Below are 27,515 nucleotides of genomic sequence, written 5' to 3'. Positions count from 1 at the left end.
GATGGAAGTCATTACGGAGAGGTTCTACTCGAACCTTTTCCGTTCATCAACTCCTGTGTTAAGCCCGATCTTCCCCACTGATGAAGTTCCGCCACGGATTCTCCCTTTGAAAGTACGAGTCGCTATCAAGAGCATGAAACCTGGCACAGCCCCCGGACCTGATTTTATATCAGCAGACTTTCTTCGGGCTAGTGGCCATCCGCTTCATGTAATCTTAGCAGCGCACATGACATCCTACCTTCAGAAAAAAAGGATCTCAGACCAGTGGAAGGCCTCGCGAACCGTTCTTATCCATAAGAAAGGTGACCGAGAGGACCTTCGGAACTACCGTCCGATATGCTTGCTGAGCGTGTTATACAAAGTATTCACCAAAATCATCCTCATGCGCATATCTAGGACGCTGGATGAAGTCCAGCCTCAAGAACAAGCTGGATTCCGTCAGGGGTTCGGCTGCATGGACCACATCCAGACCGTGTCGAGGGTCATAGAGGTTTGCCGGGAATACCGCCTACTCCTTGTTCTAACCTTCGTCGTCTATGAGAAAGCCTTTAACAGTGTAGAAACTAATGCAGTACTGTCAGCGCTGGTCGATCAAGGTGTGTATGTGAGGACCTTAGCCAATTGCTACGACCGATGCACGACTAGTATACAGCTTTTCCACCGCCCTTTCACCATACCCATTGGAAAGGGGGTACGACAAGGCGATACTATATCGCCGAAGCTGTTCACGGCTGTATTGCAATGGATAATGAAACCACGTTCCTGGGAAGAAGGGGGCCTACGTGTTGATGGAAGATTTCTCTCAAACCTTCGTTTCGCAGACGACATCGTTCTCTTTTCGAGCAGTACCAATGAAGCAGAAACGATGTTCAACGAATTGAACGAAGCAGGAAAGAGAATAGGACTGCGAATAAACAGGAAGAAGACACAGTTCATGAAGACCGCCTACTGCGAGGACGGAGGAGTACAACTTGAAGCTCCCAAATCGTGGAAACTTCGTCATACGTATACCTCGGACGTTCTATGAACATGGAAAACGACTTGAAGGAAGAACTGAATAGAAGAATGAGAGCAGCATGGGTAGCATTTGCAGCCGTCAGGGAAGCTACGGACCAGCTGACGGACCAAGATCTTCGTGCCCATCTGTTCGACTCGACAGTTCTTCCAGCGCTCTGTTACGCAGCGGAGACGTGGATAGACACCGCGGCCACGGCCAGGAAGCTACTTACCACCCACAGAGCCCTTGAGAGATTTCTTCTGAAGTTTAACCGGCGTACACAACACCTAGCCGGTCTTCGCAACTCCGACTTAAGAGGAATGTCCCGTCTTCGCGACCCAGCGGAATATGTATCGAAAGCAAAACAATGATGGGCCGGTCACATCTTGAGAAGAATCGACGACAGATGGACTAAGAGAACGCTAGAGTGGATCCTAAGAGATGCTAAACGCCCTCGGGGGAGACCGCCAACGAGATGGTGTGACGTGTTCGCTACACGGATGGGCCAGCTGAGAGCTCAGCTCGATAAGGCTCAAGGACCTCGTCAATGCCACTCATGAAACTTGAGAACATTTTGGGTGACAATGGCGAGGGAACGAAACGAAACAAAGAGATGCTGGGGCTCGCACGTCCAGTGAAAATGGGCCATCTAAGTATCTAAGTAGATATCCTCTCGACTAGTACTCGAATGTAGTAAAAATAAACTTAGATGAACCTTCTTGAAGTCGTCAAAGAAAGAGAACATTCTAAAGAAGCAAGTCTGTTGCTGCAAGTGCCCCAAGTTCACTTTTATAACAAGCCTAGGGGAAGGAGTGAGAACACGCACTTCTATCTGTATGCAATTCTGATAGTATGTAAGTATGTGTGTTGTTCGTTCATCGAATCAAAATCTTGTAAGAACAACTCCCATCAAAGATGGGTTCGTTCAACCCATCTTTGATGGGAGTTGTTCTTACACTAGAGACTAGAGCACACATTCCACGAAAATGTAAAAAAGTACAGAGAGAAGAGAGACGGAAAGTTGGAGGAAAACTGAGACCACGGATGCATGAACAGGAAGCGCAACAAGTCAAGGCCTTCACAAAAATATTCTAACAATAACAGCTTCATTTTGACTGGGACATGATATGCTTCCGTTTTTTGCTGCACAACTGATGCTTAAATAAATAGATTTAAAAAAAATATAGATAAATATCCACTATTCCAGCCTAATTATATCAATATATAGACCTTTCCAGTCATTTCACTTGCACTGGCGACCAGAAAAAAACAATTTTTTTTTTCGCTGAGATTTTCTGGAAAGTAGCAAAATTTTTACTAGTTTTCAATTTGTTGTAAAAAGAATATATGAACCAAAAAATAAAATACACGAACCAGTTTTACATGTTTAGATTTTCAAAAGCGTAAGGACGCCATATGGACCATTCCCATCTCTGAACCGTTGTTAGCCATTCATTTTTCTCCGATTGTTGTGTTGCATCCTTTCATATAAATGAATGTCCTTAAATTGTGTGTTACATCGTACACTAATATCTGACGTAGAACGTTATCTTTATCAGGAGGATGATGTCCTTCACGTCATTTTATGCTAAAGCATCATTCTTTGATAAGTGTTGGGGTGGGGGGAAGGGGGAGGGGTAGAAACAGGAGGAAAACCCATATTTCGAGTAATGCCTTTGAATTTTGTCTACGATATATTGATAAAGAGTGTTTGAAGTCTAGTTTCACAGAAAACGGCACTAATATTAATTTGCGTCGATCAGTGAAGGTGAGTGAAGCGAACTCCACAGAAAGTCTGAAGACTGGCTTTAGCCGGACTTCAGACTGGTCAGTAAACAATCAGTGCTGCTCTTCGAGCATTCATATCACCATATGCATGGTTGTGATCTACTAAAAAAATGTAAGACCGTCCTGGTCGTCGTCCTAAGATGTACTTGCGAAATCAGATCTATATTTATTTCAAAGGAGATGGTGGATAAGGACGATACTTAAAACATGACCGGAAGAGGAAAAAGTGGCTGAGAACAAGTTATTCACGCTGGATACAAGTTTCAAGATTAGACTATGTTCTTTTAAGACAAGTGTAAGCTGTAGATTGTCGCACTGAAGCCATTGCTCCTTCAACATCCCTGTTTTTCCCATTTGTGTGTGCATGTACACAGATAGATTCTGCATTTTGTGATAAGCTATAAACTATAGGTTATTTTTCGCAACCATGTACCACCTTCGATCTACCACCCTCGCTCTCTTCATCAAAGGTTCGTGATTATAATCTTCAAAAGGAGAGAAGCATCATGTAGTTATCGTCTAAGATGTTGCATGTAAAAAGAGATCATTTCCTTTTATGGTATTAGGTAAGAAGATTCATGGAAATCATCAAGCCTTCTCAAACATCCCGGAAAATTGACGTGCACACGCTAGGAAAATGCATACCTTACAAAGCGTTGAAGAACTCTGCAAATTTAGTATTCATTCGCTTCTCTGATTATAGTAAAGCTCACCTTCAATCCTTTCATTGCTCACGAGAATCCAACGCTTGGTAGAGCCAGTCTTCCTTGCCATCTTTTTCATTCCTTCTTTGAGTCTATCCACTCATCTTTTAGTAGCCTACAGTATGTGAACTGGAATTAATGTACAACTGATTTCAGATATGAAATCAGTGGGTCCATCACGAAAGTAGTTGCTGACACCAAATACCGGCTAAACTTTATTTCAGCTTTCTAGACCGGGAATTCTATTCAGGCTGCTTCCAGTTCATGACACTGCTCTGCTAAATATATTGTTCAGAGTCAAGTGTCTGATGGGATTTTCCCATCGGGAGTCGTAACGGGAGGGGGTCACAAGAGCACGGGTCGTAAGGGCGTGTGCGGTGGGTACTAGTTAATGGAGGATGGCATGATAAGCACCGCAAAACATTACGTAGTACTAGATAATTTTATAGATTATAGAATACTAGTCTGAGCGTCCGGCTAAAGCCGGACTTCAGACTTTCTGTGGTGTTTGCTTCGCTCGCTTTCACTGAGCAACGAAAATTAATATTAGTGTTATTAGTTCTATGAAATTGGACTTGTGTATCTCCGTCAATCCTTCTTCCGTTTTTTATATTATAACTAAATGAGAAAGATTTCATAGTCTTCTTTCTAAACGTGTCGGTTCTACATTTGCAGAACAATCGAGCTTCATCTTCAAACACTCCTTATCAATATATTATAGACAATATTCAAAAGTATCTTGCGAAATATGGGTTTTTCTCCTGTTTTCTACAAACGGTTATCAAAGAATGGTGTTTTGGCATAAAATATCGTGAAAGACATCACCCTACTGATAAAGATAACGTTCCACGTTAGATCACATAAACATCCTGCTACTATTTAAGCAGCCGTTTTCATGCGCGTTTCCACTTTCTGATAACGGCATGCTACCAACTTGAGGTGAACGAAGAAAGAAATAGATACGCGGAGGAGTCATGAAGGTGAAAAGCAACGCGCCCAGTGGCCACGGCTATGAAACGGCTTTAACCATTTATCTTTTGCAACATGCACGCGAAGTTATTGCGCACCAATCCGACGCCGTGGGACCCGTCGCACCCCACGTTATAGCTATCTAGCGCCAGCGCGCCGACCCGACGCCGGGTGGGCCCATCATACCCCCTTTTATACCAATCTGGCGCCGGCGCACCAATCCGACGCCGGTGGACCCGTCTCACCCCACGTTATAGGTATCTGGCGCCAACGCACCAATCCGACACCGCGGGACCAGTCGCAGCCCATTTTCTAGCTCTCTGGCGCCGGTGCACCAACCCGACGCCGGTGGACCCGTCTCACACCCTTCTATAGGTATCTGGCACCGGTGTATCCGTCGCAGCCCCTCCTATACGTATCTGGCGCCGGTGGACCCGTCGCACCCCCCTTTCTGAATTTCGTGACTGACACACACACACACACACACACACACACACACACACACACACACACACACACACACACACACACACACACACACACACACACACACACACACACACACACACACACACATACGTGACAGAATAAGCCCGTTATTATATACCAGTCTGAGCGTCCGGCTGAAGCCGGACTTCAGACTTTCTGTGCTGTTTGCTTCGCTCGCCTTCACTAATCACCTTGATCACCTTTACTCCCGTTGATCTTCGAACAGGTCGAGCGGGCGTCAGTAATTCTTCCATTTGTCCCAATCGCGTGCCAGAGTAGCCCAGCGGTTCCTCCTTTCGCGTGGGACACGGAGAGCATCATACTTTTCTTTAAAGGACTTCGTGAAGAAATCTGACCATCGGGTCGGCGGTCTTCCTGTAGTGCGCTTAATATCGTGGGGAACCCAGTCGCTCACGGCTCTGGTCCAACGGTTGTCGTTAAAGCACATCACGTGTCCGGCCCACCTTATTTTACTTTCCTTGGCAAACGCGGCGGCGTCTCTAATCTTCGATCGCTAACGTAGGAGAGGACTTCGAATCCCGTCCCTGACTTGCGTGAAGCGGGATACTCCTAGCATCACTCTCTCAATTGCGCGTTCAATGACGCTCACCGCGTTTTCTTCCTGTTTGCGAAATGCCCAGGCTTCCGAAGCATAGGTCTTCTTCATTACATCCTCGATGCTCTTGTACGCTCCCCAAGCCGCTCGTCTCCTCCTGCCCAGCTCGGAGGTCAGGTCGTTCATCATGTTCAGTTCCCGACCCAGATAAACGTAGCTGGTGCATTCGGATATATTCGTTCCGTTGAGCGTGAATGGGGCATCCGAAACCCATCCGTTCCGCATGAACATCGTCTTGTCTAGATTCAGCCGAAGACCGATGCATCCACATGTTTCGTCGAATTCGGTCAGCATTCTTTCCGCTTGGCTGATGCTATGTGTTATCAGTACGATGTCATCAGGAAAGCGCAAATGGTGTAGCTGCCGACGGTCGACTTTCACTCCCATGTCGTCCCATTCCAACTTCGCATTGCGTTCTCGAAGGTGGCTGTGAATATTTTGGGTGAAATTATATCACCCTGTCGGACCCCCCTCTTCACGTCAATGATGATGTTCTTGTAGAATGGCGAAATTCCGGTCGTGAAGTTACTGTACAACTCTCGAAGTACCTTTATGTACTGAGTAGGGACGCCGACGGTTGTGCAAGGCTTCCACGACCGCTTCCGTCTCAACTGAGTCGAAGGCCTTCTTTAAGTCGATGAAGGTGAGACAGAGCGGCATCTTGTACTCTCGTGATACCTCGATGAGTTTCGAAACAGTGTGAATGTGGTAAATCGTGCTGAATCCTTTTCGAAACCCTGTTTGCTCGCATGGCTGTCCTTCATCCAAGACTTTTTCAATCGTATTAGGGATTACTCTTGTAAAGAGCTTGTAGATGACGGACAGTAGGCAGATTGGGCGATAGTTGCCGATGTCATGTGGATCTCCCGTTTTATACAACAACACGGTCTTGCTGGTGTTTAGGAACCTTGCATTCCGACAGATAACGTGTAAAGAGCCTCGCCAGGATGTTGATGTGTACTGGCGGAAATCTCTTCAAGTGTTCTGGTCTTATTCTGTCGGGACCGGGTGCCGTACGATTTCTTACTGACATGATAGCATGTCGTATTTCGGACGGGAGAACCTCTGGAATGACTTGTCCATCTTCTTTCAGATGGTGAGGAGGTAAGTGGACATGGCTGTCGAAGAGATCAGAGTAGAAGTCGTAGATGATTTTCTCCATCCCCCTTCTCGATGCAATGGCTGTTCCCTTTGGGTTCCGGAGAGCAGTCATCCTCGTCTTGCGACTGGCGAAGTCTCGACGGGCATAGCGGATGCTTTTCCCCGCCTCTGCAGCTTCAGCCAGCACTTCTGCTCTTCTCTCTTTAAGGTCTTCCTTTATCGCCTCTCTGCAAAGCCTTGCGAGCTCGGACGTGAGTTTTTGGTTCCCTGCGGCTCGTGCTGCTCGACGCTGGCGTATCAGCTCAAGAGTTTCAAGAGACAGGCATCTCTTGGTGGTTTTAGAACTCTCAGCCTTCTTCGCGCAGTCGTGAAGGTGTTCAACGAGCCGGTCATATTCCTCGTCGATGTTGTCCATTGCGGAATCTTCCCAAAAGCCGGCTAACATAGCGAAGAGATCCCAGTTGATGGTAGTCCTGGGATTTCTCTCTCTGAACTTGGCGGCTTTCTCTGCTCTCATTGTGAAGGAAAATCTTCCTCGGAGGAGGCGATGGTCCGATCCCGTATAGAACTTTGGTACAACACCGACGTCCGTCAGGCAGAACCTTTTATTGACGATGATGTGGTCTATTTCATTACGGTACCCTCCACCGGGTGACTCCCACGTCCAGCGTAGAGAGGAGGGTTCTGGAATTGCGAGTTCCCATGGATGGTCTTAGTCGTCATGATGAACTCGGAGAGCCTCTCCCCCTGGTCATTCCATTGTAGGCCGTGGGTCCCGATGTGAAGTTCCTCCGGCGTTCTTCTTGGGCCAACTTTGGCGTTGAAATCGCCAATTATGACCTTGTAGAAGGCATGATCTTCTCGGTAGAACTTCTCCAGGTCCATATAAAAAGCTTCGACTTCTTCTTCTTCGTAGCTTGATGTTGGAGCGTAAGCGACGAAGATAGTCAAAGCTGGTGTAGGGCCACATCTTCTCATCCGCAGACGTCCGATTCGGGTCGTAAGTTGTTCAAAAGAATCGATGTTCTTTGCCATACTCGTGTTGACGAGGACGCCAAATCCACCGACACCTCTACTGTCGCATGTTCCTAAGATAAGTTCTTCTCCACTTTCATATACGGCGTTGAGAGGGTGACGTCGTCTCGTCTCGGTTAGTCCAATGACGTCGTACTTGATCTTCTTAGCTTGCATCATCAGATCTTCGATGGCCGCTTCCGATGCAAGCGTACGTGTGTTATAAGTACAGATCGCCATCCTAGTCCTTTTCCGTTTCCTTAGCCTACATGACTCCTGCAACCCCGTCCTACCTGGCGCTACTGTACCAGGCTTTTCTCCGGAATCAGGAGACTCTTTTCTATTACTGTGTTTTGCGTAAAATTTTAAAACCCATGGGCAGGTTGCAAGCCTCTAGTCCCATGAGTTTCTGGGAGAACTTTCGTTCTTCTGGAGTGGACATGTGGAGCTTATTTGTTGGAGGCGACTCCAAACCGCCTCCCTTGCACCTCCCAGTCACTTGATTGCAGGCTTTTGGCCGGACCGACGTGCGGGATGCAAGGATGTCATGAGTCAGTCCTGGCTCAGCAGAAACAGGGAGTCCATCCCCTGAATCCACCTGCATCTCTGGGCAGGCACAAGGTCGCTTTTGGTCCGCGATTAGCCCCCTATCCGCCACACGGGGACGCGCCACGTAGCCTCGCGACTAACCGGCTGTGATCGCTCTTGTGAGGGAGATCCGTGGCTTCACTAATCAAGGAAAATTAATATTAGTGTTATTAGTTCTATGAAATTGGACTCAATATTTCTTCCTTTTTTATATTATAACTATAAGCGAATTTTTCATAGTCTTCTTTCTAAGCGCGTCAGTTCTACATTTGGAGTACATTCGAACTTCAGCTCCAAACACTCCATAACAATATATTCTAGACAAAGTTTGAAAGTATCACGCAAAATATGGGTTTTCCTCCTATTTTCCCCAAACAGTTGTCAAAGAAGGATGTTTTAGCATAAAATATCGTGAAAGACATCATCCTACTGATAAAGACAACGTTCCACGTTAGATCACATAAACATCCTGCTACTATTTAAGCAGCCGTTTTCATGCGCGTTTCCACTTTCTGATAACGGCATGCTACCAACTTGAGGTGAACGAAGAAAGAAATAGATACGCGGAGGAGTCATGAAGGTGAAAAGGAACGCGCCCAGTGGCCACGGCTATGAAACGGCCTTAACCATTTATCTTTTGCAACATGCACGCGAAGTTATTGCGCACCAATCCGACGCCGTGGGACCCGTCGCACCCCATTTCTTAGCTATCTGGCGCCGGTGGATCCGTCACTTCCCCTTCTGTAGGTATCTGGCGCCGGTGGACCCGTCGCACTCCCCTTTTTGAATTTCGTGACTGACACACACACTCATGTGACAGAATAAGCCCGTTATTATATATCATGATCATGATGATTACAATAAATAATATTAAATTACTGCGAAAACTGCAAGATATTATATTTATTTTCAGGCGTAGGACAGTAAGCCCCCAAATTTTTACAAAAGAGTTAGAAACTCGAAAGTAGTTCTAAAAATGAAGGAAAAAATTTTGAAGAGAAAGAAATTTTCTAAAAATGTGCACATTGTTAGGGAGAGGAGACATTGTCTGGGAGAACGCGAATAACTTTGCCATGAGAGGACCGAAAGGCAAATTTTAGGTAGTTTTTCAGAGAAGAAGATTTGCCCTGAAAAACGGCCATATCGCTGTTTTTGCCACCTTCAAGTATGTGGAAGATAAAGGATAAAGTCACTTGCGTATCAATCCACTTGGGATGCGTCAACGCGTTTTACTGGGATCCGTAATCGTTGAGGTTTTGGAACGCGTGTTGGCCTATACAATGACTTTCGAGGGCCAGCCGATGATCAAGCCAGTGTTTTTATCCTCCCAGACAAGTTTGGTACCAATTTATCGACCCCGGAGGGATGAAAGGTTTGCACTTGTGCGGTTTCGACCCTTTGACGGTGTGGCATCTAACCGACTGCGCCACACCCGCCCCTTTTTGATATTTGATGAGACAAAATTTCAAATTTTCCGACTTTTTTTGGATAAGTTTTGGGCATAAGGGTTTCCTTAGTCCCTCTATCCGAATATGATGAAGTGATTTTTTAAAACACCGCTATGTTTTTCTGGGATGGTAAAACCTGCCAAAATCCTATTTTTGCTTGCGCGCTGAAGTGTGTGATCTTGGATAAAATTCAATAATTCAGAGTAACTTAGATCGAAGCAGATTATCTTGCAGTTTGTAGTGGGCGAAGTTTCCCTAGTTTTCCCTATCAGATGCTTCACCACTCGATTTCGCAATTTTTCCAAATTTTTGATGGGACAAAGATAGGAAAACGGCATTTTTCCTATCTTGGTCCCATCAAAATTCCAAAAAGACTGGGAGGTGGAAAAAACAACGGTATGACTGTTTCAGGGCGTACCTTCTTCTCTAAAGAACAACATGAAATTTTTCACAGAATCTGAGCTCTTTTTTGGCAATTAAGTTCCATTAAATCCACTTTTAAACTGCTGAACACTATGTGAAATTAAGTTCTTCATCTTTTAAGAGTCTTCTTCTCCCTAGCGTTTGTCCCTCGTTGTTGCAGGGTCCGCCTTTCTGCTTCTTGCCTTCCATTTGGTTCTATCCATTGCATCAGCCGTACACAAACGCGCATCTATCATATCCAGCTCCACACGGTCCAACTAGCGAATCCTTGGTCTGCCGCGCGGTCTCACGTATGAAACATCTCGCATCAGAGCGGTTTTGACAATAAAATTTCCCTCTTGCCGCAAGACGTGATCAAACCATCTCAGTCGCGTGGTCTTCACCTTTTCAGTTATCGGGACGACGCCGAAGACGGAGCATATGTCTTTTAGCGCTACAGCTATCGTCCACCTCTAAATCCGCATCTCCATAGCGTGCAACACTCTTTTCAAAGCTTTCGTCGTCGCACAGCACTCGCATCCGTAAAGGGCAACAGGACGCACAACAGTTCTGTAGACGTTCGACTTCGGTGGACAGGGACTTTTCGCACAGTACGCCTGTTGTCACTTTCCATTTCATCCATACCACATTAACATGTGCTCGACCTTCTTGATCAATGTCGCTTTTGGCAGCCACTGTGGATCCAAGGTACTTGAAACAATCCACCTTGCTTAATTCGGTGCCATCGACACGAATTGAACCACTCCGCACTCCATGTACTCAGTTTTTGATGCATTGAGGCGGAATCCATGTTGCTGCAGTCGATCCTTCCAAGACTGTACTTGTTTCTGAAGATCATATTTTTACAAGTTCTTTTTTGGCTTTTCGGTCAAACTTTAGTTACTTCAAGACCGTCTGACAATGCAAGAAACGAATGAGAATCTCTTGGAAGAAGACTAAAAATGCTTTGTCTTGAGTGGATACAAAGACATGTTTTTGAACTAGAACGCAGAATGCTTCATTTTGAAAGAGAGGCAACTCCTCACTGCAACCGAGCAATTCTACATCACAAGCAAGACAGGTATGATTGGCTTTTTTTGATTATGCTGATAGTGAATATAGCAAACAGCTTTTGCTATGTTTTCGCAAACAAGTTTATCGATTTCGCTTCTTGCCATTAAATCTTAATTCACGACATGATTTTTTCCGTTGAAGTTGGTTTTTGTCACATCTTAATAAGAGTTTGATGGCAATGGCAGTTTTATTTGCGGTCATATACCTATCTTTCATATTTTCCGCATTTTTTATTTTCTGTTGTGTATGAAAGTTCTGCCGCGTATACGAGTCTGATTGCTACCTGCACGTGGTGGCCCTGCTTTAACTAAACGCAATCAGGCGTTCGAGTGTACGCATTGGGAACGTACGATCTATACAACCTGCACTGTTATATGGCGAAAGCTTCCCATACATTGCAAAAAGGTGCTGTCGTCCAGCACACCATCAAAGCCCGTAACCTGAAAGTTCAACTGCCTGAGGAGAGCATAGAATCTTTGGCAACAACCATTCGTTTCGTCACGCTGAACTGCCGAACACTATCGAGTGAACTTCAACAAGCCGCTCTATCCAGACTTCTGCGATATCTCTGTGTGCCTTTTGCTGCACTGCAGGAAACACGCATGAGAGATCGGCCCGTAATCAGCATCGAAAATTACCATATACTGCGGCGATGCTGATGAGAACAAGGTAGGTGGCTGCGCAATAGCTGTGATGAACGATTACAAGAACCTGGTGGAGGAATTTGGTTCAACGTCGTCTAGATGCGCCTTTTTACGACTGCGGGATCGCGGAGGACGTAAACTCTGGATCGTAAGTGCTCACGCACCTACGGAAACCGCTGAGGACAACAGTAAGGACGCTTTCTATGATGAACTCAATGCGTTGATGTCTAAAATAGCAAGCCAGCAGGTGGTCATTGTCCGAATCGACGCAAATGCGAAGATGGGACTCGAACAGTAATCCGATGTGCTAGGAAAATGGTACTATGCAGCGGAGCGCACGTCGAACAACGGTGACCGTCTGGTCGACTTGTGCGAACAGACGGACCTCATCGTCGCTTCCACGTTTAAGAGGAATCATCGACGCCATCAGCTCACGTGGCAGGGGTCAACCCTTTTAACGCCTGAAGAGCAGCGCAAGCGGAAGATGAGGACTCTTAAACTTCAGCTCGACTACGTTCTGGCGAGGAACATTCCTCAGTCAGATATCCGAAAATCTAGACCTGTTTGGGAAGTCGCGTTCGACTCTGACCACCGTCCAGCTCTTCTCAGCTTCAAGATACGGTTCCACAAGAGCAACCGAGGAGTTCCTCTTCAACCGAATGTCGACATGGCAGGTCTGAAAGACGATGAATGCAGAACAAAATTCCGCCAACGTGTGTCTATTCATGTTGGAGTACGGACCAGGAAGAAGCTTAGCAATGCGGATTCCTTCACAAAGTGCATCAAGGACGCTGCAAGGGAAACGCTCCCGGTTCTATTGCCGCGGAAGAAGTTTGCCTTTGCATCTGCGGAAGCAAAATCCACGTACAATTCTGTATGTGTCGCGCGCAGCGCTGGTGACTTCAACCAGGAAAAGCGTATTAAAAGGAAGCTGCGTCGTCAACTGCAACAAGACCGCGATAACGAGTGGATGTCCAGAGCGATGGAGTTTGAGAAGGCATGGGAGGACAGGAACCCGCGGAAAGCCTATGCTCTACTAAAACAGTATAGCGGCAAAATGAAAAAATGTTCCCCTGTCCTCAACACTGCCAATGGGGTAGCTGTCGGTGAAGCAACCCTTCCAATTTGGAAGGAACACTTCATGACCTTGCTGAACCGGCTAGCACCGTCAGCCCCTGAACTCGAACACGTTCATAGACCGACATACGCGGTTGACGAGGAGCCACCGACCGTGTCGGAGGTCCTGGTCTGTATTCAGAAAATGAAGAATGGAAAATCTGGCGGAGACGACGGGATTAGCGCAGAAATGCTAAAACATCTTCCTCCGTCTGGGATTCGTGAGATGACAAAGATCATCCGTTCAATATAGATAGACGAAAGGATACCTGAGTCGTGGAGACACGCTATCATAATTCCCCTCCACAAGAAGTTATCCGTCACGGACCCAGGAATTATCGAGGAATCTCTTTGCTGCGTGTTATGTACAAGGTATTGGAACGCATTATCCTGGACCGACTCATTAAACATCGCGAAGAAACAAAGCGCGACGAGCAAGCTGGCTTTCGTCCTGGCCGATCTACGATTGACCAGGTATTCGTCGTCAGGAGAGTGATCGAAATCTGGCAGCGGTATTCGAAGCCAATGCAACTAGCGTTTCTGGACTTTGAAGCCATTTTCGGCTTTCCCCATCGAGCCCGCCTTCTCAACGCGCTCAGCGCTGACGGGGTACCAGGAAAGTTCATTCACTTGCCTGATTACATGGATCAACGAACGACCGCTGCAGTTCGAAAACCAGCCGGATGTACAACACCGTTTGAAGTGGTAACTGGAGTAAGACAAGGGGCGGTGGCAGGACCCTTCCTGTACGACTTCGCCATCGACGACATTATGCGAAGAACAGTCGACCAGTGTCCTGCCGACATTGTCTTAGCACCATCAGGGTGCTCCTTGACTGACCTCGAGTACGCCGACGATGTTGTTATATTCGCGGAAAGCAGCACGAAACTTCAACATGTTGTCAACCTTATATCGAAGCTGGCTGCAGCCTACGCTCTGATAAATGCAAGCAGATGTGGATCTCTTCGAGACCACGAACGGGAATCAGGGTGGACGGACAACCGATAGAACTCGTCGATGAGTTCTGTTACCTACGCTGTACGCTGAAGAACAATGGCAGCTACGAGGGAGATGTTCAGCAAAGATGCGCTAAGGCCACTTCTGCATTTAACTCCTTAACGAAATGTCTGTGGTCGACCCCCACCACCAACGAAGTCAAGCTGCGAGTCTACCTATCCGCAATTCGCCCCATCATGATGTACGGATCGGAGACTTGGGCAGCACCATCAACGGTTATGGAGAGGCTTGACTGTACGGAACGAAAGCTGCTTAGACGGCTACTTGGCTACTTTTGCCCTAGGATATGTCACAATGAAGATCTTTACGCAGAAATTGATGTGGTATACCGGCGGATGATACGTGGAAAACACCAACATCTTGCATCGCCATCGGAAGTGGCTAAAGTAAATCGTCTTCGCTCCTTTGGTCATATATTAAGGAGACCGGCAGATCGCCCTGTTCAACGAGTTCTGAGGAGTTCGTCGGGTTCGAGCTGGAAGAAGCCACCTGGCTGAAAACGGAAGTTCTAGACTGAGGCGGTGAAAAAGGACCTGAGGACACTCGGCGTGGATAGGCAGTTCAGGCGAGACGTACGGTTTCGCAGAATATGGAATATCGACGAATGGATTGATTCTGTGCAAGCTTTCGCAGAAGATCGAGAAGGTTGGGCAGAGCTGTGTTCACGGACGGCACACCTCGGTGAAGATGCGGGTAATCGCTTCAGACGATGACATCAGCCCGCCGATTAAGTCAAGTAAGTAAGTCATGAAAGTTCTGATCTTGAAGTCAATCTTAAGGATTATCAAATTTCATGTAGATGACACGTGTGCGTAGGGGTACCCCGCATTCATGTGAGTCACGTCCCACCACCAAACCCTTTTTCACGTGGAGGTGCACGCAACAAATGGTCCAAGGTCTGACTAACATACAAGCGACATTTATCTCAGAATTAAAAGTAAAGTGACACGAATTTGACTGCCTGATCACACTAATTATCTGTAACTGTCGTGAAAACGTCATGGAAAACGATTTTGAAGACTGATTTTCCTGCGGGGACCTATCATGCCACGTCTGCGAAAAAGCAGAGAACAAGCGCTGCGAACAGACGCTGCGCTTGTTCTTGCGCTCACGTGCGTGAGGAGTTGTTAGGTGCTTCGTAGTTAAATTCGCTTGACAAAGTGAGGTGAGATGTCCCTACGTCATTTTTCAAGACAATTAGGGGGAGTTGGGTGTGTCACACAGGGCACTAATACTCTTGGTCTACACTCGTAACTCTGTCTTTTCATGTGAAGATTCGAACATCGTCAATTTCGTGGTGTGCTCTCTTTAATAAACTCACACGAGACCCTTCGCGGTTACTTAACGTCTAGGTAACTTGCGGGATAAGTTTCATATGAGGTGGTAAAAGAGGTCCAAAGGGTTCTTCTGACGTCGTGTTCTATTATTTTCGGGCCGTCATTTATGACGAGAATATTTGAGTTTGCGCGAACTTTTGAACTGTTTAAATGAGACGGAACTAGAGAAATGTTGGAAGTTTCAGAAGAAACAATGATTCACGTGTTGGAAGGTCGTTAGGTAAATGCTCAATTCGACTCGAATTAATTTATGTGCCTGTTTGAGTATTTCTTCCTTACTGAAACGATGGGCAGGATATATTGAAATTCATGGATGACTCATACGATCTTAAAATGATCGCAAAACATTCGTTCAGATTTATAAACATCTTTATTTTCAGAACGAAGTTTTTTGTTTTGCGGATTTCTAGCGATTATAACTGTACGATTTCATATTTTCCAAAACACTATTGGTCATCGTCCGGATGTGCAAAGTTGTACGCTCGATATCCTGCCAGAAAGCTTGCGATAATCTGAAACACAAAGTTCTTCAAAATTCTGAATATATACAACGAAGACAACGAACGGAATAAATGAAGTACCTCAACAAGGACCACACCCATCGACGCTGCTCCCAAGTACTGTGAGTCCGTGGAAATTCGTGAGTGAATCTGTTTTTCACATCCCTGAAGCTCACGACAACACAACAATACACAGGTCTCAACTGTTCATTCCTTTTCCTGTCTCATTGAAGTACATATCCATAAACGAATGCAGAGGTTTTTTTTACGACTATTTTACCAATGAAGCACGGGGAAGTTAAAATAAAATTTTGCGATAAGAAGCGCTGGTTATGAATAGATGTGTCATCCAAGTGATAGACTTTTCGCATACCTTTTTAGGCAAAAATAGCTACAAGTTCAACTAAGGAAACTGGAATGTTATTCAAATGAAAATGAATAAGTAACCTACGACATTGTAATTGGATCGAAAGCAGGAATAAAGTTTCAGCTGTGTGTCTGTAAACTTCCAGTCGTTCGAGCTTTGTACTCCGCAACAGCCCAACTGCAATAATAACAACTCAATTGTGACATGTACTGTTCATTTTGAAAAGCTACACATCGAGAACTGTCAAGCTGTTTAAAAGCGACATACCACGAAATTTATGCTGGGATTCCCAGGAAGAAATAGAGTTAACGGTGTAAATTACGAGTAAGGGTGTGACCACTCAATCCTCCCCGTTCGCTCTGACAAACGTCGCGGGAAATGGCCCCCGTACTGGTCTTGATTGAATCGGCGGAAACTCATTGGGTATCAGATTTTTTCTTGGAAGGAACCCATCCAATGGACTGTGTTCTATTGTGTATGTGCATTGGGTCCTGTTCAATGGGATTAGTGTGTCATACGCGTTCTGGGAGTAACAAGTACTGTAGTTTCCGTACAACATGCCGCCACTGAGGAGTGCACTTTGTGTTCGGGGGCGCACCACTTAAAGGCATCACCCCAAGAATCTGAGGTGGTGCAGATTTCAGGTGGAGTATTCGTATGCGGGATAGTAGATTATGGGGAGGGATGTTATTCCGTCCATTTCTTCCTAATTGCCGTAAAAAACGGCCCGGAAGATGCCGCTTCGGGCGTTCCGGCGCGCTATTTTCCACAAGAAGTTCGATTGGAGCGTGCCAGCCCTGTGCACGAGCCGCATCTTACGGGCCGTGTTTTTACGGCAGTTTGGAAGAAATGAACGGAATCACCACTTTCTCCATAATCTACGATCCCGTATACTGGCACACTCCAGTCGAACTCCCTGTAGAAAATAGTACGCCAGAACGCCTGAATCCGTATTTTCCTGACCGCTTTTTACGGCAATTAGGAAGAAATGGACGGAATCACCCTCCTCTCCATAATCTACTATCCCTTATAGAAATACTCCACCTGAAATCCGTACCACCTCAGATTCGTGGAGTGATGCCTTTAAATGCAGTATACCACGAATCTGACGTGGTGAGGGAATCCGCGAGAAAAGAGATGGAGATTTAGGGAGAGGTGAGCGTAACCTCCCCGGATCCCGCAATCTACAAAACCATCTCCGGGTTTTCCCGCGGATTCCCTCATCATTCATGGTATGCTGTCTTTAACCATTACAATAAAACACAGAATTGGACACAGATCAGGACTAGCATGTGAAAATTTCCCCGTGGACTTACCCAGCCACCATGAGTTTCGAAATCACCATAGCTCCTCCTGAATGTGAATGGTTCACGTACAAAGGAATTATTTGCAACAGTTTCATCGCCAGAACTCTTTAAATAATAAGTTGCAAACTTTGCAACGACTGCAAGCCAATTCTCAAAGTGTTATATGCATTACATTCTTTATCGACTATTGTCGTTGCCCACGCCCATCGGATTGGGCAAGATGTTATTTTGTCGCAGATTTGTCGACAGCTTTGATCTTTATTTTTTGCCGATTGAATATACATCCTATAGGAGTTAATGACAGTTGTCTATCATTCACTGACGGTTTCTTTCTACAATTTCTCGAGGCAAGAAACCGGTGTCATAGAAGGTCGGTTTTGATTTCGCAATTATAATTTTTAGCGACTGCTGCAAATTCCACCCCACACCTCAGAGCGGCGCAGCGGTGGACGTGGTCGTCGGCGAGCTATGGTGACAAGACTTCGTCTCGGCAGGTTCAACGATGCCACAAAGATGTCCGCCAACTAGCCCGGTGCTAGGGCCGAGGCTAGCTAAGTGAGGACGAGGTACGACGATTGCGGTGCCAGGCTAGCGCGACAAGCGGACCAAGGGCAACACACCCGTCGCTTCACACTGCTAACGTCTACTATGTGTTCTTAAGAAGCTTGAGCTTCTCCCAGAAGCAACGCACATTGTCCTCGTCAGGACAATGTGACAAGTATGCGATTGCTGCCGGCTAGAGAATGGATCCGGTCAAAAAAGTCCGCCATCGCAAACCACATCCAGCGCGCCTGGCAACACTTTAGGTTGAGACGGTTACCGGAGGAAGTCGTGAACTGGCAGACAGTTTCAGAAAATGCCGTGCTCACATGTGCTGTGTACATGAGACTCGCTGGAAAGACTCCAAGTCAAGGAATTAGGCGACAGCTACAAGATCATCCACCAGGGCACATCGAATCGCAATGATGTTGATGGCGTTGATGTCATATTGACTGAGATGTTTAGAAACAACGTCACAACGGTGGTTCGACTATCGGATCGCCTGATGCCTGTAAAAGTGGACGCAGAAGAAGTGGAATTGCGAGTCGTCCCTGCTCATGCGCCATAGGTGGGCTGTAATAAAGAAGAGAAGGCGTGCTTTTGGGAAGATCTGAAGCAGTACGTCCAATCCATGGAAGGCAAAAAAATACTTTAAATCGGAGGAGATTTAAACGAACATGTCGATTTTCGGAAAGACGGCTTTGAGAGCTGTCATGGAGCAAACGGCTATGGAGCTCCTAACGACGACGGGTTGCGAATCCTGGAGTATGTTGTTGCAAGTGACTTGATTATTGCTAACACGCAGTGTCGGAAAAGAAAATCGCATTTGATCACGTACACCAGCGGCGGTCGTGAACAAAAATAGATCCCTGAATGTTAAGACGACGAGATTGCCGACTTTTGCAGGATTCAAAAGTCATCCCTACAGACAATGTGGCCGCCCAACATCATTTGCTCATCATGGACTTGAAAACCTCCCGTCCAAGGAAGAGACATCCAAGGACTGAAACACAACGCATCAAATGGTGGGATGTGAAGGATCGAAAGGTTCCGCGTCCGTGGCTCCATCTACACTTCCCCACCCTACTCGTAGTGTGGAGGAAATGTGGTCGTCTGCTTCCAGCGTTATACGCTTGACCGCGGAGAACACTCTGGGAAAGACGATTCTAGGTAAGCCCAATTTACAAAAGGCTACGTGGTTTTGGAACGAGGAGTTTTGAAACGGTTCAGGCGGCAATTCGTGAGAAGGAGCCGAAGTACAAGCTCAGGTGGAGGACACGCCAGCCTGAAGATCGGGGCGCTTACCTAGCGACGGAGAGGGATGCTAAGAAGGCAGTCTTCAAGTCGAAGTCCGACCGTTACAAGGCTGTGTACGGCATGCTTGATACCAGAGAAGGCGAGCTGGCAGTATATCGTTTAGTTAGAGGGCGCTCAACGTTGGATGTGGAGCACATCAAGATCGTTCAGGGGCTGATGGTGCCGTTCTGCGTCGCTCTGCTCAGATTTTGAAGAGGTAACGAGAGTACTACAATCAGTTGTGTAACAGAGTTCTGCTATCCTCCCATCACAACTGTTCGCAGCGCCGAGGATCCCGTTTTACCTTTTGTGGCCCGCAACTCTATTTAACAAGATCGTTGCAAAAGGGCGGACTCCAGACGTTTGGCAAACTTCCGTGACCGTGCCTTTGGGAAATGGGATGAATGAGAAAAAAGACATTGTTGACTGCACTTCATACAGGCCTATACGACTGCTGTGCTATATGAAGCGCTTCACTCAATCAGTGCTGATTTGTGAAGGACTACAGCACTATAGATGCTATCTATGCTGTCCATATCCTTCTGGAGAAACATCGAGAGAAGAATCGCCGTGTGCATCCTGCTTTTCTCGATGTCACGAAAGCTTAGACCGTGTCCCACATGAGCTATTATGGATGTGCATGAGGTCGCATAAAGTACCAGAAGAATATGTGCGGTGGGCGAAGCTTTATGCAAAGCCTACCAGCGTTGTACGGTGTGCTGCTGGAACGAGCAGGTAATTCCTTGTACAAGTAAAGGTTTATCAGCATTCATCACTTTAATAATGTCTATGCAAGTTAATACTGTGCATAGACACGGTAACGAAGGGAATCCAGAAGCAGCAATCGTGGTCCCTACTCTTTGCCGACGATATCATGCTTGCGTCGGACTATCGAGATGATCTTCAGAAACAAGTACAGTCTTGGAAGCTGCAGCAACATGGATTGCGCCTCAATGTATCAAAAACTGAGTACATGGAGTGCGGAGTGGTTCAATTCGTGTCGATGGCACCGAATTAAGCAAGGTGGATTGTTTCAAGTACCTTGGATCCACAGTGACTGCCAAAAGCGACATTGATCAAGAAGGTCGAGCACGTGTTAATGTGGTATGGATGAAATGGAAAGTGACAACAGGCGTACTGTGCGAAAAGTCCCTGTCCACCGAAGTCGAAGATCTACAGGACTGTTGTGCGTCCTGTTGCCCTTTACGGATGCGAGTGCTGGCCGGCGCGAAAACGTTGGAAAGAGTGTTGCACGCTATGGAGATGCGGATGTTGGGGTGGACGATAGGTGTAGCGCTAAAAATCAAAATATCCAACGACACTGTATGCTCCGTTTTCAGCGTCGTCCTAATAACTGAAAAGGTGAAGACGACGCGACTGAGGTGGTTTGGTCACCTCTTGCGGCGAGAGGAAAATTCTGTTGTCAAAACCGCTCTGATGCGAGATGTTTCATGCGTGAGACCGCGCGGCAGACTAAGGATTCACTGGTTGGACCGTGTGGAGCTGGATATAATAGATGCGCACGGCTGATACGATGGAACGAATCAAATAGAAGACAAGAAGCAGAAGGGCGGACTCTGCAACAACGCAGGACAATCGCTAAGAAAAAAAGGAGAACTATAGTTTTTGGCGAAACCATGACAAAGGAAACCAAGCCGATAGAGGGCTAGAGCATCCCATGCTGCCCAGCGGGAACCCAAAGCAAATTGTGATTCTGCAGAGGCAGAATAGAGAAGTCCAACTCGCCAAGCTGCGCCGTTAAGACATCTGAAGGTGCCATGACATTACATGCGAGTGGCATCATACGTGTATTCCTGTGTTTGTTCCGGAAGCAGCACAACAAGGCTTTGAAGCTAGCTAGAATCCCTCCCAAGTATGTCGCCACATGAGCGCCGGATGTGCGCAGTGGTCAGCTTTGCCGTTGATGTTGTTAGCGTTCTCATTAAGCAGCTGGAATTACAATCATGAAAATAAAATTGCTTGAAGATACCGTTTGTCCATTTTTTGGTTTGGGTAGGAAGTTCCCAGAACTAACCGAAATCGTAAGGCTGAGGAATGGGATCGTCCATGATTAGAAATGTGCAGACTTTTCAAACTTTGAAAAAACTTATTGTGTAACTGATACGCCAGTGAACCTCTTAAGTGGCGCGCACCTGAACACAGAGTGCACCCCACAATGCCGGTATTTTGTACGGAAACACCCAGTGCATAGGAAGATAAAGGGAATTAGTAGATGTTACCTCCAGGAAGGCGTATGCCACGCTGATCCCATTGAACAGGAGCTAATGCACATAATATATAATGTCGCAGGCGGACAAGCGACGCATAATATATAATGTCGGAGGTGGAAAAACAAAAAATTAGTCATTGCCACTTTTCGCTTTAGCTCAGTTTTCCTCGATCCGTGTATATACGTCTTAAGCGCTACGGTTGTCAACTCGCCATGGCGTATGTATAAGTCATAATCGCTAAAGGGATTGAAAGGCAATAGTCACGACACCTCGTTAGAGAACCACTAAGCATTTCCCTACGGTTTAGAAGGTTGCGTTTTTTTATTATGATTAGGAAAAATTCGTACGACGCAACCGTATCCATAGAAAGTATGTACCATCGTTAATCGTCCTAATTTCGCTATGAGTAACTAAGTTTCCATAGCAGAAGTCCAGCAAGAATTAACAGCACTCTTAGAGCGGAAACGTTAGTCGTTTTGAAGCTGCCACTTTCGTTTAAAAATGGAGAACATAGGATTACTTAAATATTTTGACGGGAGAGAGAATGAAAAGGAAGGAAAAAGACAAGAGATAAGAGTTACAACGTTACTGCAATAGTGAGAACAAATTTAGAGAAGAAGTATTTCAACATGAGGTTTTGAAGCCTGCACTGTCACTTTCCCAGTGTACTACTTCTCAGCGGCATCTGTTGGTCTGCCACATAACATACAACATTGGCTAATATGAAATCAAATCTATCATAGATTTCCAAAGGAACAACTTACAGTATTTTGAGTATGGATCCAAAACTGAGTTTCCCCATCTGACGGTGGCGGCGAGGCGTACCTGTTAACAGTTTTGTAAATGATTAAATAGACTGATACACGAATGCAGTGCAATTTAAAGGTATCACCCCACGAATATGAGGTGATACGGATTTCAGGTGGAGTATTCGTGTACGGAATCGCAGATTAAGGAGAGGGGACTGATTCCGTCCATTTCTTCCTAATTGCCGTAAAAAACGGCCTGGAAGATACGGCTTCGAGCGTTCCGGCGCGCTATTTTCTACAACGAGTTAGATTGGAGCGCGCCAGCCGTGTACACACGCCGCATCTTCCAGGCCGTTTTTCACGCCAATTAGCAAGAAATGGACGGAATCACCAACTTTTCCATAATCTACGATCCCGTATACGAATAGTCCACCTGAAATCCGTACCACCTCAGATTCGTGGGGTGATGTCTTTAAGGGAGTCTGATGTCTTAGAACTCTTTTTTTGGATAGTGCTGCGCAGAAACAGTAAATTCTGTTCCTGTGTTGTGTGTTTTCTGAAGAAGGCATCAACAGTTGAAGAGTTGAACTGAATTCGCTGAACGTTGAGCCTTATGCAACCTTGATTGGGGTGCAGTGCAAGTTATGCTTACGTTTTTCGTATCACCTGTACTCGTTTTGGTCATTCTGGTCTGTTACTTGCTTCCGTGGGGAAAATGTGGTTAGGGGTGAGTACTTAACCGCGCTCTTATTTTTGAACGCTCTATCTTATTTTTTCTCTTCGTAACTTTAGCTTACGTGTCATTCATCCTCTAAGACTAATGCCTAGGTCTCAGAATTCTAGCTGATTCGGTTATTTACTTTCAGAAGTAAGAGGGCAACTGACTTTTCCAGGGGAAGGCTATAGGTGACGTTGTAGATTGTGTGATCAAGGGTGGTTCAGCTCATCTTCTCCGAATCGTCGTAAAAAAAAATGCCGTATGGACGGCGTTTATTCCTACGATGTGTGCTAGAACGTGCCATCTTGTAGACGCTCCGGTTCCCTCAGTTGCCTCTTCAGTGGTTCCACTTGAATAGTCAGTCGAAGGGAATTCACTGGTTTTCGATCGCTATGCTGCTGGATGATGCGCATTGCAACTGAATTCGCAGTGAAAAAGGGCCTTTTTCCTTCGTTTTGTAGGATAATAAGGGAGAGATGAGTGGAACCACTCTGGATCCCGCAATCTACAATCCCATCTCTCGTTTTTCCCGGGGGAAACGCATATCAAGTCAGAAGTTTGATTGCTACCCACTCGCAGTAGGTGTGCTTAGTGCAATCAGACCATTGAGTATGCGCTCTGTGGGCACGTATGACCCATGTAACTTGCAGAACTATGTGGAGGAAGTTATTCAGATACTGCAGAAGGGTGCTGTCGTCCATCTCATCGGCAAAACCCAATCCAAATAGGGTTACCTCGAGTGAGCATGGAATCTTTCACAATCACACTCCGCTTCTTTGAACTTCCCAACATTGCCAACTTGAAGGTACTCTGGTAGCCATGCCTCTATCGAACACTGACGAACGTATGGACTCTGTGCGAACTGTAGACCGAGCATGTCGGCCAGAGTTATGTTCAAGGAGGAGGTTTCATTACAGTTGGCAAGTTTACTCATCAAAAACACAAAAATTATTTTAAAAATAGTGAAGTTGATGTGAATAACGAGATGGATTTATAAAGAGTAGGGTGCCACGAAGGGTCTCCATAAAAGAAGAATACGTGTGCACTCTTTGTGCCGAACCAGTCGTAATGCAGTGTTAAAATCCGGGAGGAAGGTGGCAAGACAGTGTTGTAGTGCAACATCTGTAAGACACAGGGAATGCATCGCACAGTTTCTCGTCTCTCCTCCATGAAATTTTGAGGGAGTGACCATTCAGAATAAATATTACATGAAGGACAGCTATCAGAAAAGACATGGTTTTGAATGAACTTCAGGACAATTGATCATACACATTGTTCAAGAACTCATCGAAGAATCGCGATAGTAGAATGTATCATGTCACGTCTACCGAATTGGCGATTCCCCTGTTTCAGCTGAGAAAGAAAGAAAGAATGTACCATTGCATTTTTCATTGCAAAGAATGTACCCCACTCAAAAATTCAGTGCCTCTCCCTCTGATGACAATGTGTTTGTAACAGTAAAGATTAGCCAAACATCCTTTTCTTCGTCATTCTGACGAAGGATATGACTTCTTTTCTCACTTCTGCATAATCGGCAAGTCCCGCGACTCGGTCGGGAAGCTGCTGTTGAAGCTTTGAACAACAAAGAGATCATTAGATACAAGGATATCCTGGCTAGTCTTGACTAAGTCTGAGGAATAATAGCTGGGCCTAGAAAAGACAAAATTCATGAGAAACGGATAGCCTTCCAATTGCTCAAAAGCAAGAAAGGCAGAAGAAGGCAGGAATGTTGAACACTTCGTATGCGGAAGAAAAACGACATCAAAAAGTGTTCGTAGAAGTATCTATGGAGATGAAAGTAAGGATCTGGAGTTCTACTCCTAGTCATCGAGTAAAAATTAGAGGTAAAGAGCAGCTGTCTTCATGTCCATCCTTTAACATCGTATTTCGCAGTTTCGAGCCTCTGAAATTTAGATACGATCAGAGAAGAATGGTTTCCGGCGTCATCGCGCTCTTCGTTGAAAGGTGATTTGAGGAGCGGATCTTAGCGGTTCAAGGAGACTGCCGCATTTGCTGATGGAGGGAAAGCTACGTAGGTTAACACGCTTTTTAGTTGGAAATTATTGGACGGAAAGTGAAAAAAGAAGAGAGACGCATCCTCAAGTAGATTTATACTGTATGACGTTTACATCAGTAAACCTAACGGTTAATCCAACAAAACAGCAACAGTTTCTGAATCGGTAGTTTTGAGCAAGTATTAATCACCACGATATCGCTAAAGCCGCATTTAACAAGAGGCAAGGTGCACATCTACACAAGATGATGGTGCCATTTACTTTTGATTGCATTATGTACCTATACATGCATGAAATAGAACAGAGTTCAGGTGGAGTTTGGAGCCCGACCAAGAAAACGTAGTCGCTAATTTATGTTATCCTGTTAGCTGCCTCTTCTCGTGGCATGCTTCTTCAGCAAGAGCCCCCCAGTAATTCCTTTTCTCAGCAATAAACGACTTCGTCGCTTATCTTTATGGGAGATGCAACCTACCGTGACGCAGTTTTGTTCAGAGATTCGTAGAGAATATCATCGGAGGCGAGTTGATTTATTTGATCGGAGTAGGTGAAAGCGAGAAGGCCGGAAACAAGCTGAATGATCACCATCATCGCAATCACTGCGCAGTACTGAAATCTGATGAGATGAAATGAAGTGAGTAGGGCAGGAGTGTAAGAAGCGACGAACCGCTCGTAATAGGAATTTGTTTCTTCGAATAGTGGCATAAGCAGCAACGAAGAACATTAATATCAAGATACATGCAGCGGCTGTGAACAAACCAAATATCATGTCGAGACGGCGCAGCTCCAAGAAATCGTTGTCCTAAATTCGCTCTGCTGTTTAAATCGTCTCCAAAGCATCAATATTTGGGACTATTTATTTCACCACCTTCGACCTGATCAACCATCGCTAAATACTGTCTTATGTTGTATTGCTGTTAGAGTAGACATGCCTTCTTTGGTCTCACTCTCTGCACATACAAGGTCTTCTTTCTACTTAGCTTCTGTGAGTAATTTGCAGAATTATGCTTTACCTGGGAGATCATCTGTTTTGTGTTGTTTACAATATACCTTTAAGAAAAACATTTTCTAATGTGAGGAAGAATTTGATTTGTAACATGCTATTTTCTACTGCGAAGGGAAACAGAAATTTTCGTTTTCAAAATATATTGTTAAAGTGTGAAGAACATTGTTCAGAAATGATAAGGTATTGTGTCTCAAAGCGTGAAGCGTTGTTGTGCGAAAGAAAAATCGGACATGGATGACAAGACCATCTGGTTTAAACCTCAACATCAAATACAGCAAGTTGATAATGATAGCATCGAATTTTCTACTCAAATAATTCAACAAAACAATCTACAGGCCACCGAACATTCATGTTAGTTCCAGTTCGTTGCTTCAGTTATGCTTTTATAACGTTTCGCGTCTTAGATAAATTCAGCCAAATAAATCTTGTTAGGCGAATAGGCGAAGCGTGAATGCTTAACATTTTCTGGGAATCAAATCCATCGAGAAAAAAGCTTGGTAATACTGAAATCTCCGGCGTGGATGACTTTTTCAACGGAAAGTCCATCACATACGACCAGTTCTCATATTGTAAGCATAGAACCTTTTTGAAAACTTTCCTGTCTTCTTGAACAAGAGCGTTTTTCACGATAACGTGATTTTCAAACGCGTCTCAAAATAATGAGCAGCTCACCTTGCGGGCATACGCGACAAAAGTTCCAAAACCGCGACCGAATCGAAGGACGAAGCCAGTAACGACAAGTGCAGCCCCTACTACCTGTAACGAAATCCCAAGGTCTGAATTTTTCAACCCGCTCAGGAAAGATCATTACCGCTGTAGCGAGCGTCGCGCCTAGAAATACTTTGTCCTGAGAATCCAAAGACATGACCTGAAAAACGCAGTTTTAGACCACAGTGAAGAAGAGTTGAGAAGTTACTCACTGACGAGTACATGAGAACTTGCACAACTGCGGGTATTCCCCTTATAAAGCCTTGTCTTCCGGTGGAGTACTTGGTATACTGTCATTCTATTTTTATTTTGTTAAAGCCGTTTTTACTTTTGAATTCTTTTATTAAACTATATATATATATATATATATATATATAATCTTTCCATCATTCAAGGTTTTTTTTTAACTTAAACGCCGCTAAAATAAATCTCGACTAATCCGAACCAAAGTCGGCATCAAAACAGGGGACATAATAAAGCCATGAAGTTAGAAGCAAGATCTCAGGTTATTACAAATGGACTAAGTTAATTTTGAGATTGAGTGTAAATTCACCTCTTTACTGCACGCACGGTTAAATTTTCTGTGAGAGAATTAGCATTGGCATGAATGTTAACCATTTACATTAGCAGCACATTACTATAGGTTATTCGTAGCATCCTTGAGTCAGAAGAGCTTCAGTTTCCTCACAAAAAAACAATTTCTGAACTTCTGTAGAAGCACATAAATCGTGTTTCATATAATACACGTGAAGGGAGTAGTTCGTACAAAAATCGAAG

At 45.3% G+C, this 27,515-nt stretch overlaps 13 protein-coding genes across 18 annotated transcripts; 8 read left to right on the top strand and 5 right to left on the bottom strand.

Annotated features, from left to right (window-relative positions):
• Position 1: 1 nt before the first annotated feature.
• Positions 2-1,027, top strand: RB195_018837 (uncharacterized protein; the record flags this gene model as incomplete). The annotated part of the gene is made up of 1 exon (XM_064186440.1): positions 2-1,027. The coding sequence occupies one exon, from the start codon at positions 2-4 to the stop codon at positions 1,025-1,027; it is 1,026 nt and encodes a 341-aa protein (XP_064042321.1).
• A 38-nt stretch (positions 1,028-1,065) lies between these two features.
• RB195_018836 (uncharacterized protein) lies at positions 1,066-1,368 on the top strand (the record flags this gene model as incomplete). The annotated part of the gene is made up of 1 exon (XM_064186439.1): positions 1,066-1,368. One exon carries the CDS (start codon positions 1,066-1,068, stop codon positions 1,366-1,368), a length of 303 nt encoding a protein of 100 aa, XP_064042320.1.
• Positions 1,369-5,461: 4,093 nt separating this feature from the next.
• On the bottom strand, positions 5,462-5,950 carry RB195_018835 (uncharacterized protein; the record flags this gene model as incomplete). The annotated part of the gene is made up of 1 exon (XM_064186438.1): positions 5,462-5,950. One exon carries the CDS (start codon positions 5,948-5,950, stop codon positions 5,462-5,464), a length of 489 nt encoding a protein of 162 aa, XP_064042319.1.
• RB195_018834 (uncharacterized protein) lies at positions 5,462-7,181 on the bottom strand (the record flags this gene model as incomplete). 2 transcript variants are annotated; one of them, XM_064186437.1, is made up of 3 exons in its annotated part: positions 5,462-5,979; positions 6,112-6,536; positions 6,595-7,181. In XM_064186437.1, 3 exons carry the CDS (start codon positions 7,179-7,181, stop codon positions 5,462-5,464), a joined length of 1,530 nt encoding a protein of 509 aa, XP_064042317.1. The 2 variants fall into 2 exon arrangements, with proteins under 2 accessions (XP_064042317.1, XP_064042318.1); XM_064186436.1 differs by lacking the exon at positions 5,462-5,979 and having other exon boundaries at positions 6,435-7,181.
• Positions 7,182-7,288: 107 nt separating this feature from the next.
• RB195_018833 (uncharacterized protein) lies at positions 7,289-7,918 on the bottom strand (the record flags this gene model as incomplete). The annotated part of the gene is made up of 1 exon (XM_013440567.2): positions 7,289-7,918. The coding sequence occupies one exon, from the start codon at positions 7,916-7,918 to the stop codon at positions 7,289-7,291; it is 630 nt and encodes a 209-aa protein (XP_013296021.2).
• Positions 7,919-8,021: 103 nt separating this feature from the next.
• Positions 8,022-8,282, bottom strand: RB195_018832 (uncharacterized protein; the record flags this gene model as incomplete). Its single annotated transcript, XM_064186435.1, has 1 exon — positions 8,022-8,282. One exon carries the CDS (start codon positions 8,280-8,282, stop codon positions 8,022-8,024), a length of 261 nt encoding a protein of 86 aa, XP_064042316.1.
• A 3,601-nt stretch (positions 8,283-11,883) lies between these two features.
• On the top strand, positions 11,884-13,203 carry RB195_018831 (uncharacterized protein; the record flags this gene model as incomplete). Of its 2 annotated transcripts, XM_064186434.1 has the most annotated exons (2): positions 11,884-12,022; positions 12,146-13,203. In XM_064186434.1, 2 exons carry the CDS (start codon positions 11,884-11,886, stop codon positions 13,201-13,203), a joined length of 1,197 nt encoding a protein of 398 aa, XP_064042313.1. The 2 variants fall into 2 exon arrangements, with proteins under 2 accessions (XP_064042313.1, XP_064042315.1); XM_064186433.1 differs by lacking the exon at positions 12,146-13,203 and having other exon boundaries at positions 11,884-12,132.
• RB195_018830 (uncharacterized protein) lies at positions 12,319-13,203 on the top strand (the record flags this gene model as incomplete). Its single annotated transcript, XM_064186432.1, has 1 exon — positions 12,319-13,203. One exon carries the CDS (start codon positions 12,319-12,321, stop codon positions 13,201-13,203), a length of 885 nt encoding a protein of 294 aa, XP_064042314.1.
• A 110-nt stretch (positions 13,204-13,313) lies between these two features.
• Positions 13,314-13,958, top strand: RB195_018829 (uncharacterized protein; the record flags this gene model as incomplete). Its single annotated transcript, XM_064186431.1, has 1 exon — positions 13,314-13,958. One exon carries the CDS (start codon positions 13,314-13,316, stop codon positions 13,956-13,958), a length of 645 nt encoding a protein of 214 aa, XP_064042312.1.
• Positions 13,959-14,143: 185 nt separating this feature from the next.
• RB195_018828 (uncharacterized protein) lies at positions 14,144-14,464 on the top strand (the record flags this gene model as incomplete). 2 transcript variants are annotated; one of them, XM_064186429.1, is made up of 1 exon in its annotated part: positions 14,144-14,464. In XM_064186429.1, the coding sequence occupies one exon, from the start codon at positions 14,144-14,146 to the stop codon at positions 14,462-14,464; it is 321 nt and encodes a 106-aa protein (XP_064042310.1). The 2 variants fall into 2 exon arrangements, with proteins under 2 accessions (XP_064042310.1, XP_064042311.1); XM_064186430.1 differs by having other exon boundaries at positions 14,147-14,464.
• Positions 14,465-15,750: 1,286 nt separating this feature from the next.
• RB195_018825 (uncharacterized protein) lies at positions 15,751-26,962 on the bottom strand (the record flags this gene model as incomplete). Of its 3 annotated transcripts, XM_064186424.1 has the most annotated exons (9): positions 15,751-15,816; positions 15,886-15,969; positions 22,310-22,370; positions 24,534-24,662; positions 25,500-25,633; positions 25,692-25,826; positions 26,703-26,786; positions 26,842-26,898; positions 26,951-26,962. In XM_064186424.1, 9 exons carry the CDS (start codon positions 26,960-26,962, stop codon positions 15,751-15,753), a joined length of 762 nt encoding a protein of 253 aa, XP_064042305.1. The 3 variants fall into 3 exon arrangements, with proteins under 3 accessions (XP_064042305.1, XP_064042309.1, XP_064042306.1); XM_064186425.1 differs by lacking the exons at positions 15,751-15,816; positions 15,886-15,969; positions 22,310-22,370; positions 26,951-26,962 and having other exon boundaries at positions 24,530-24,662; positions 26,842-26,895; XM_064186426.1 differs by lacking the exons at positions 22,310-22,370; positions 24,534-24,662; positions 25,500-25,633; ... (2 more) ...; positions 26,842-26,898; positions 26,951-26,962 and adding exons at positions 16,256-16,348; positions 17,514-17,573.
• On the top strand, positions 18,892-19,922 carry RB195_018827 (uncharacterized protein; the record flags this gene model as incomplete). Its single annotated transcript, XM_064186428.1, has 3 exons — positions 18,892-19,065; positions 19,249-19,425; positions 19,815-19,922. 3 exons carry the CDS (start codon positions 18,892-18,894, stop codon positions 19,920-19,922), a joined length of 459 nt encoding a protein of 152 aa, XP_064042308.1.
• RB195_018826 (uncharacterized protein) lies at positions 19,983-20,844 on the top strand (the record flags this gene model as incomplete). Its single annotated transcript, XM_064186427.1, has 3 exons — positions 19,983-20,049; positions 20,127-20,302; positions 20,353-20,844. 3 exons carry the CDS (start codon positions 19,983-19,985, stop codon positions 20,842-20,844), a joined length of 735 nt encoding a protein of 244 aa, XP_064042307.1.
• Positions 26,963-27,515: the final 553 nt, after the last annotated feature.

Source organism: Necator americanus, chromosome II, assembly GCF_031761385.1.
Source record: "Necator americanus strain Aroian chromosome II, whole genome shotgun sequence".
Taxonomy (NCBI): Eukaryota; Metazoa; Nematoda; class Chromadorea; order Rhabditida; family Ancylostomatidae; genus Necator; species Necator americanus.
The sequence above is the reverse complement of the archived record's forward strand: the minus strand, read 5'-3'. Positions and strand labels throughout refer to the sequence as shown.